This window comes from Oryzias latipes, chromosome 4 (assembly GCF_053564925.1).
Source record: "Oryzias latipes strain Hd-rR chromosome 4, Olatipes_Hd-rR_3.1".
Lineage (NCBI taxonomy): Eukaryota > Metazoa > Chordata > Actinopteri > Beloniformes > Adrianichthyidae > Oryzias > Oryzias latipes.
The window spans coordinates 36,304,416-36,314,334 of record NC_136240.1 but is presented as its reverse complement, the minus strand read 5'-3'; the positions used below and the strand labels follow the sequence as shown (position 1 = coordinate 36,314,334).

At 47.9% G+C, this 9,919-nt stretch overlaps 1 protein-coding gene across 1 annotated transcript; it reads right to left on the bottom strand.

The window, feature by feature from the left end:
• Nucleotides 1-1,426: 1,426 nt before the first annotated feature.
• Nucleotides 1,427-5,763, bottom strand: loxl5a (lysyl oxidase-like 5a). Its single transcript, XM_004084089.5, has 6 exons — nt 4,704-5,763; nt 4,318-4,426; nt 3,666-3,803; nt 3,017-3,173; nt 2,815-2,910; nt 1,427-2,747 (listed from the first exon to the last, which is right to left on the bottom strand). Exons 1-6 carry the CDS (start codon nt 5,674-5,676, stop codon nt 2,628-2,630), a joined length of 1,593 nt encoding a protein of 530 aa, XP_004084137.2. The 5' UTR covers nt 5,677-5,763; the 3' UTR covers nt 1,427-2,627.
• Between the last annotated feature and the right edge of the window lie 4,156 nt (nt 5,764-9,919).

Here is a 9,919-nt window from a genome sequence, read left to right as displayed (position 1 = left end):
TAGAAAACATATGTTTGCTTGTTACTTTAGCATAAATCCTTTAACATTTGATTCTGTCAGGTTAATAATAATAATAATAATGGATTGGATTTATCTGCGCTTTTCAAGACACCCAAAGCGCTTAGGTTAGGTTAGGTTAGGTTATATGGACAGTGTTTAAGTCCTAATGGATAGTTTCCCAATCCCATATTTCAAGTCTGATTCCCCCTAGATATGAATAAATACACACCAATATTTATTCTTTATTTTAAGAAATTAAAAACGTTTATGCTCTCGCGGGCCACAGAAAAGACATGGAGGGCCACATTTGGCCCCCGGGCCTTGAGTTTGACACGTGCATTTATCAATCATTCCAGGTAAGTTGTTGACTTTGAATGTCAAATTATAATTAAGAAACAGCAGCTTACAGATAACTGAAATAATATCCTCTCTACTATAAAATATGCATTTTAGTGATGAAGAAAATCAGGAAGCTGAACAAAGAGTTTTACTACATCCTTTGCATCGCCTCTGGGAACAAACTGGTGTCTCAGCTGTAGCTGCAGCCTGCCAACTGCGACGCTGCAGCTGCAACCTGCCGACTGCGACGCTGCAGCTGCAACGTGCCGACTGCGACGCTGTAGCTACGGCCCGCCGACTGCGACGCTGCAGCTGCTGACTGCGACGCTGCAGCTACGGCCCGCCGACTGCGACGCTGCAGCTGCAACCTGCCGACTGCAACGCTGCAGCCTGCTGACTGCGACGCTGCAGCCTGCTGACTGCGACGCTGCAGCCTGCTGACTGCGACGCTGCAGCTGCAACCTGCCGACTGCGACGCTGCAGCTACGGCCCGCCGACTGCGACGCTGCAGCCTGCCGACTGCGACGCTTATCGTCTCAGACGGCCGGTCCCCTGGCTCGGCCTCACAGACAGCAAACCTCCGTCCTGCAGTCACTGATGTCAGCAGTTTGCACTTTTCCTGGCCGGCAGTGAATCTGTGGAATTTCTCTCCTCCATTCCATGGATGGGGATTTGCCCATCCGCCCTGCCCTTTAAGCTTAGCACGTGGGCTTGAACTGAGGAGGAGGAATCTGACCTGCTGCTTTCTGACCAGAGGAATGTTTTGTGTTGCGTTTAGTCCGTTTCTAGAACACTCAGCTTTAGCTGGGTAAAGCGGCAGAAGAGACTGTTTTTATTTAGTTTTAAAGTCCTGATCAATCTCAAAATTCCAAAGGTTCTGCTGTTGTGCCTTTCTTACTTAGAAAGATTGCGGTGTTAGAGCTTTGTCAGCCTAACTGGCTCACTGAGAATGAATTCATGTTTCCCTCCACTTTCCTGCAGGGATGCAGGATGCTGAACATTCAGGAAAATCTTTGTGGCGAGGGTTTCATTCTCGTCAAGACTCTGTGAACGGTGGACTCCAAGAGAAGAGACAAAGGAGACGGGAGGCAGCAATTCAAAGGTTTAATAAATAAACTTAAACATGACAAAATCCACTGAATGAAGGAGAAACAAAAAGACGACAAAGGAACTGAAAAGCAGACTTTTAAGGATCGTTAACACAAATCAGGACAGCTGTAGATGATTGACAACCTCGACTTGGTGTGATTGACAGGAAAGACTTTAAATCAAAGCATGACAGGCAGATGAGGGACGAGGACGTCTTCACGGTTCTGCTGCTGTGAAAAACACAATCAGGTCCTTTCTGCAGATGGGAACTCCAGGGTTTCACAAGGTTAAAAATCTATCAAATAAACCATATTTGACATCAGAAAAGCTTTCATAAATAGTTTAACTCATCAAAATGCTAATCATTTAAAAGTGGGCATGATTTTTTAAATTAAAAAGATACAAAAGATGCTTTATTTTTATTAGACTTCAACAGCTTTTGTTGGTTGAACCCACACAAAGAATTTTCCATGAGACCGTTAAAACTATATCCACTTAAACCAGGAGTGGGTTCACTTTTTGACTTGAGGGCCACATAGAGTTCTAAAATTGGACTTGAGGGCCGGACCGGGACAGATGCATGGAGTGTTTTGGAAATTCACCTCATCAGACAAAGAATTAACGTGGAGTCTGGATGGAAGCTTTTTATTAGAGTTTTTATTTCCCAATCTGTGGCTTTAGCTCCCATGGTGGGTCGCTGTCGGTCCAGGTGAAACCTGGAAAAAGGCTGCCTTCATGTGGCGTCGGAACGATCGAAACGATTCCCGCCCGACCGGGAAAACAAACGTTGGAACACCAGAATGCAGAATAACCTTCTGCTCATAAACAAAGGTCCATTTATTCTTTAAGGAGACTCCATAAGGACATGGAAAATAAAACGATCATCAAGATTATCGGTATCATTTCTTCCAGTTTGGGGGCCAGATGACATGGTTTAGGGGGCCGGATGTGGCCCCTGTGCCGTTGTTTGCCCGCCCCCCTCTAAAATGAGGACATTTTTACACAAATGGAGATTTGATCAGCTTTGCTGAGAGCGTAAAGGTTAGTCTGAGAATCAACCAGCTGACCAGGAAGGAGGGGCGCTGTGGTGCAGTGGCTGCACAGCGAACAGACCTTTCTGTCCAAACATGGACAACAGCTGAAATCAGGCAGCAAGAGCGATGAAGCTCAGAAGCAGACGAGTCGTCTTTTGCTGGTGCTCACACAACAATCCTGCAGCCTCTCGCCTGGACGTGGCTGCCGGTGTACGTGATGTCACACCTCACCTCGTTGTTGGAAAAGTCCGACTCCTGGACCAGCTGAGATGGGTTCACTGTCACCTGGAAAACAGGGGAAACTTCAGCGCCGCATGGTTTGGACGTCGTCAACACAGTCTCTGCATCTCACCTTAAGAACGTAGTTTCCAGGAGGCACGTCGGTGATGTCGATCCACTGACAGTCAATGTTGGCGTGATACGTATCATAGCAACCAGGACCGAGCCCCTGAAAGCAGCACATACCTATTTCACCGCACGTTTTATGACACAACTGGAGTCCAAACAAAATAAAGAAGGATAGGCTGGTGAGCATGGTCAAACCGCAGACTGACTTGGGTGTGGGCGGTGCACGCAAACCGGCGGCGGACTCCTGGGTCACAGGAAGTGTCCTCCAGACAGAAACTGGCTTTGTGCCCCTCAGCGACCTTCTGTCCAGAGGAAACATCCAGCAGGTCATAGTTGCTGAAGGCCTCCATGCTGTGGTAATGCCTAAACACACAGAAGGGCAGCTTTCCTGCTGATCTTCTTCACTGCTGCAACCTAAAGGCTGTTAACATTTCAACCCTGGAGAATCCACTGGATCACATTTGTTTGAACTGTTTCTATATTCTCTGTCTGTCTGGCTGCTTCTGGATTACGATCAGTGGGAATCCCCCCCCCATGGCTCTTTGAGTGTTGAGGGCTGCAGACCTCTGAGCTCTAGCTGGTTTTCTAACTCTGTGACTCCCTACCTGCTCAGGATTTCTATCCTTTACTTCTCTTTTGAAACAGTTCATTGTTTAAATTCGTACATTTTTCGTTTCTGTGTAAATATTTACATTTCTCAATAAAATTCAGAAAAAAAACGAGAAGGTGTTTGAAACTAAAGAGTTTTATTCAACAAGGGCCTTCAGTTAAACGTTTGTGTCTACAGAGCACCTTTAAAGGGGCTCTATTTGTCTTTTTGTGCTCATTAAAGGTGAATTAAAAGGCGTGACTCACTGGTGACAGCTGTGCCATTCCCACTGGTGTCTGGGTTTCTGTGGAAGGAAGTCTGCAGTGCCCTGGTTCTTCACTCGCTGAGGAAAGCGCAGCAGAACTCTGTAGTCCAGGTCACTGACGCTGTGATGGTACGCAGACCTGCAATGAGGAAAGCTGCATCACCTCAGCACGTCCTCCTCACCCCCCGACACGGAACTCCCTGTCCAGCTCGCATGGCCTCAGATTTAGCTCCTCAGAAACCGTCTGTCTGTCATTTCAGAAAGATTTTCCTTTGAGGCGTCCACCAGAGGAGTCTCAGGCAGCTTCCAGTGTGTGACTGTGTGTGTGAATGTGTGTGTGACTGGGTGAATGGGTCTGTGACTGTAAAGCGCTTTGTCCTTGTAGGAAGAAAGGCGCTATATAAGTATACGCCATTTACTTCCAGGTTTGTGTCCGTCCTCTCTGTCACTCCGCTGTCAAATCCAGGTGGGTGGGGGGGCAACACAAATCCTCCATGGAATGCTACCATTTCAGTCTGACATATTCTCAGATTTGCTTGTGTCTGCCAACGGCTTTAGTGACTCACTGTGTTATTCCTGGAGCCTGAGGACACAACAGCTGCAAAGCAAAGTTAAGTAAGCAACCCTCATTAAAATCCTAATTTATAGCGAACCTGGAAAGGCAGTTCTCCTCTGCTGCACAGCGAAGCGCATACATCTGCACCCTCTGGATGTACGAAGCTGCTTGGATGTAGTAGGGGTCTGGAATCAGGTCTGGGAGACCTGGAAACAGAAAAACCTGTTGATTCATGAGGGCACTGGTTTGACAGATTGGAGAATATAAAGAAGTATTTCAAAATTATCTTAAAGGTTAATCTTCGTAATATTAAGATCATATAAAATAGGTTTGACATTTCTATCCTTTATTTGAAATGACATGAGGAGAGTTAGTGAAGCCAAACTATCCCATAATGCTCTATAATTTACCTGAAGTGACATACTAGTGTTCAAAATCATTGACCTATACCGGAGGTTCAAGTATCATTGCCCTCGGCCTCACCGTTGTGGAAGAACCTGGTGCCGTACCCGGTTCCTGGAGGGCGCGTGTCCAGCCTGTTCCTGCGGTCCGGTGCGTAAACGTTGTAGAAAACCGAGTTCCTGTAATGGATACTGTGTGGATCCCGTGGATCGCTCGCATCCGCCGTGTCCGTGGCCCTGGGGGGAAGTCGAGTTCCAGCATTGTTGCTGGGCGGCTCTGGAGGAGTATCGTTGGGCTGTGGAGCGACCCTGGCCGGCGGGCGCGCTCCCCGCGCGCTGTGCGCTGTTGGGGCGTCTCCTGAATGGGTCTGATGAGGGACGGAGTCCTCCGCAGACACGTTGCTCCATACCGAGTTTGAACCGTCGCCTTCGAGACCACTGAGCTGGCTGCGCTCCGAGCCCCGCGCTCTTTCTTGCGCCGCATTGGCCCGTTGCGCACCGGCGTCACCTCTTGGTGCGCTCCGGCCTCCCCGCGGGACTCCGCTTCCGGAGAACTCTGGAGTGGCGGTAAAAGCCCCATCACTGCCGTTAAATGGAGCCAGGCGCGTGGAAGTCCGCCCGGAAGCGAGAAGGAACTGACCCGCATCAGAACCAACATCTGACGCCTCCGTTTGGCTGATTTGTTCCAAAATTCCCGCTGCGCCGCCAGAGCCCACAGGTCTGGTTCTGGTGGACCTGCCCAGAGCTGCAGGGGGCTGGATCTGCTCAGAACCCGGGTTTGTCGTCAGCAGCAGCTGCGTGCGCCTCCTGCTATGTGAGGGCGAGTGGTACCGAGTCCCGGTACTCAGCAAGCTGAACACCCGACCGTTGTTCTCCCACTGAAGCCGGTGCCTCCACGGTCCAAGGCGCGCGCCTGAAAGATGCTGCGCGCCTCCCGAACCCAGCAGAACATGAAGAAGGAGAAGGAGCACAGACCCAGACCTCTCCATGGCAACGCTGTCTGTGAGAGAGCAGCTGCAGAAAGGAGGATTTGGACACTTTGGAAAGCTGGACATGGAGGCGCGCGTGTCATCATTGGAGGGGGGGCTTGGTCTGGGACGTTTGAGTTAAAAGGATAACTAGACAGACAGAAAGATAGATAGATGTTGTGGTCATTAGCGGCTCTCAAGGCTAAATTTTAAATTAAGTTAAATTTTAATAACCAGTTCCCTTAAAAACAGACTTAAGAAACTATGAAGCAGAGATTTTGCTGTTTTCTGGATTATTAGAACCATTCAAGATTGTTATCATTTGCTGTTAAAGACTAACAAACAGAATCTATTACATGTAAAAGTTGTATCAACAAAGACATATTCACATTTTACGCCCTTTATTTATTTATTTATTTATTTTTTCTTTTTTTAACTTGTCCTGTCCAACAGCTGGGCAGACAGATGAGAGCTGAGGGCCTCTTGTGTTGGACATTTTTTACTTTAACAAGAGGGGTTATTAATCTTCAGACAAACCAAAGGTATGTCTGAATAAACCCCTTTTGGAATTGAGGCCAAACTTTATTAATTTCAATCATGTTTGAAAATCTTTGGTGTTGGACCGGACGGAAAAGGAAAGAGGGGAAGAAGAGGGAGGGACGATAGAGAGAGGGGGGGTAGGGGGTGATAATAGGAGGGGAAGGGGGGTAAGACCATGAAGCAGCATAGAGCAGACAGGTTTACTGGTTGTTAATCATTATGGTAAGGTTCAAATGCAGTACAAAAAGGGCGGAGTCTGTCCACACACACACTCAAATATTATAAACACACCTGCTAGCTGCAAAAATGTGCACATGTCAACATGTACACAAAACAGATAGTGTTCACACGCATACGTATGCCTTTAAACCAACTAGTGTGAAATATTTCAGTCATTCAGTCATGCAAGCTATTAGTGCAAAGGTGAGCTAACACCAGTGCTCAGGTGAGGTTTTATGTTCTTCTAAAATGGATGGTGGAACGTGAAAAGAAGGAGGGAGAGTGCCCAGCCATCCCCACCCCAAGACCCCCACCGCAGCAGCAGCGGCAGCCGGAATCCCCCCAACGCCACACGGGAACCGGCAGAGAACAACCGCCGCCCGGGCGACCAAGCCCGCCACCCAGGCCAGGGCCAGCAGGGCCGCCGCAAGGCCCCCAGAGCCAGAGGCCAGGGAGGCACGTAGGGAAAGAGAGCGCCGCCCCAGCCCAACCAGGAGAGCAGCCCCCCCGCCGCGCCGGGAGAACCCAACGCAGGGCCCCACCGGAGAAGGACGCCCACAGCCCCAAACGAGCACCCCACCACCACCCAGGAGTTCCGGGCATCCCCCCGCCCCAACCCCAGGTACGAGCCAGGACCCCCCAAGGGAGACCCGCCCCGCACTCCAGGCAGCCACCCGCCCGGCCGACGGTTGGTCCAGGGAGGAGCGAGGCAGCGGGCCCGCCGCCCCCGCCCAGGAGGGGGGAACCCTGGGGAAAAAAAGAGGGCCCAGAAGGGGTGTTGTAAATATGGCCGACCAGGCTCGGCCACAGTTGGAAATTTGGCGGGGCCCAGCACTCAGGAGCAAGGACCAGAACCCACCCCCCAGGGACCAGACACCCCCGGCTCAGATGTAATGTGAACCCCCCCACCGCGCGGAGAGAGCACCGCCGGGCCCAGGAAGCCGGCACCCCGGGGACACGGCCGCCGTTGCAAAGGGGCCCGTACCCCCCAGAAGGGAAGAGGCAGGGGACAGATGGACCCAGGTCCCACCTCCCTTGCAACATGTGTGTGCGTGTATGTGTGTTTGAGAAGGGGTGTGTGTGCATGTGTGTGTTTATGTTGGGATGTATATATTAAGGGGGGAGGGGGAGGGGGGGCATTTTACGCCCTTTAGCCTGCAGGCGGTCAGAGGAATTTCTGTGCTTTTCGTTGTATCTATTTTTCACCACCAGGAGGCAGTAGAGCTCTGCAGGACAAGCCGAGCTGTTTTCATTCCTTCTTCATTTGCTTTATTAATCTTTAATATTGAGGCATACAAAATCCAGCTACGGTTTTACTCTTCCACGATGGCATTACAAAAATCTAAATAGTTGATTTGTGCTGCAGGGGAAAGAAAGCAGATTCCATTGGACCTCTGAGGTCTCACTCATCTGGAATCCTCTAAAGAAAATCATCAACACCAAGAAAAAGCGTCACCATCATGGGTTAAATAGCGGACAGACCCACCAACCAAGGTGGTACTTTTGAAGTACTTTCTGCCATGTATGTACTGCACAATTTGTTTGTTTTATGAAGTTTCATTTAATTTAGCAAACATCCAGGAACATAAACGCACATTTTTGGGTTCATAACAATCCCCACAGGAATTCTCAGCAACCTTAAAGTGACGTTAGACGCTCTGTTATGAGTCACATTTGTTTACATTTCAAGGTTACACTCTGATATTTTTATCAGTAATTGTAATCCTCAGCAATAAATACTGAGATAAGAGATCAAAGTGGTGATCTGCAGCCTGGATCCTGTGGATGGTTGATTATTGACTTAGAAGGTCAGAGGTCGCCCCCTTTGCCTTTGTTTGGATCTTTCCTGTCCCCAGCAGAGCAGGTTGGCGTGCACGCACGCAGGTTGGCGTGCACGCACTCATGGAGCCGGGACGCAGAGGGAACACTTTGACCAGAAGAGGCTGACGTACATGAAGCCTCTTCTGTCTGAGGAAATAGCTGAAAAAAACAATCCAGGATATGAATCCATCCAGCAGTCAGAGTGTAAATTCTAGTGTGAGGGTTAGAAAGCGAGCAGGAGGAGTGACTGTGTGGAAAGGAATGACATGGATGATCTCCAGCTGAGGAGAACCAGCTCTCATTCTGAGAAATGAAATAATGATAATGAATTCCAGTCTGTCAGCATTTGCTGAACTTTAAAATAACATCCTTAAACTTTTAAAATAAAGTTTTTTGTCAAGAACATAAAGCAAAATTATTTGGACTCTTTTAATAAGAACTTCCTTACTTCTAGTGTTCTGGTTTTGAGAAAAGCTTGGAGAGGTGTAGAGCAAAGAGAGGCTCAGAGAAAAGCAGGTTTGAAATATTTGCAGATATTTAATGACAGTGACGTGAAGAGGTTCAGGCATCAGTCCAGGAAAGTGTCCAGACTGGGTCTGTTGTTCTTGTAAAGATGCTGGAATAAGGAGCCACTGGGATTTTCTGTGTGAAACAGCCGGTGGTTCAGCGTGTCGGCATGAATCCCAAAGCCAACACCACCGCTGAACCTTTGGAGCCCGACTGCTCCGACGTGATCGGAAACAAATGTTGGTCATCACGCATGCTGCTGTCATTTTTAGCACCATGACTCTGCAGGCCAGGCTGCAGCTCACGACCACCTGTCAGGACGCCACTGCGTCCTCATGACCGCCACATGACGGATGGCGTGAGCTGGAATACCTGTCCAGGTGTCATGTGAGGCAGCAGCCGGCCTGCAGTCTGTCTGCAGCAGGGAAACCAACAAACCTTTCTAAGGCAAGTATATTATTAAAAAAGACCTTTCAGCGTTTAAATGCTATTAAAAAAGGATTTTTGTAGTTAGAAACAATAAACAAAGATTCTTAATAAAATATGTCTTGTATAGATAAATACATAGAAAAATCTCTTAAACTAATTTCTCCTCTTTCAAACATCCATAAACTGTTTTGTAAGAAAATATTTTGTTATGCAGCTAAGAATTTTACTTTACCATCATTTGAGGAAATGAAACTTTAAAAACATCAACAGATGCATTTATTTGTAGTCACAATATATTAAGAAATATTTAAATGGCAAAAATTATATTTAGCAATTTCAGGGTCTTTAGAAATCATTCATCTTGTATTCCGGTTTTCCCTTTCGGGGTGACGGTGCTGCTGGAGCCTATACGGCCACCTGGGGGGGGTGAAGGCAGGGGACGCCCTGGACAGGTCGCCAGTCTGTCACAGGGTCTTTAGAAATCATTTTATTTATAAAAACAATCAAATGTTGTATATTTAAAGCTGAACTGAAATTCAAACACTTTTGCATTATTTTTGTAGTTCCCAATTTGGTTTTAGGAAGCAGACAAACTGCCCCCCCCCCCCCCCCCCCCCTAGTTTCCAATGGTCATATGGTCATGAAATGTAGTCTGCCGTAAACAGGATTTAGTTTGTTTGGCTCCTGTTTAAAGGATTTCATCGTTTTAAAAGGCTCATAATAGTTTTATAATAATCCTAATTCTCACATAGAACTCTAAAAATGTTGAACCAACTTCTCCTTTGAACGTCAATAACAGACAAACACTGAACAG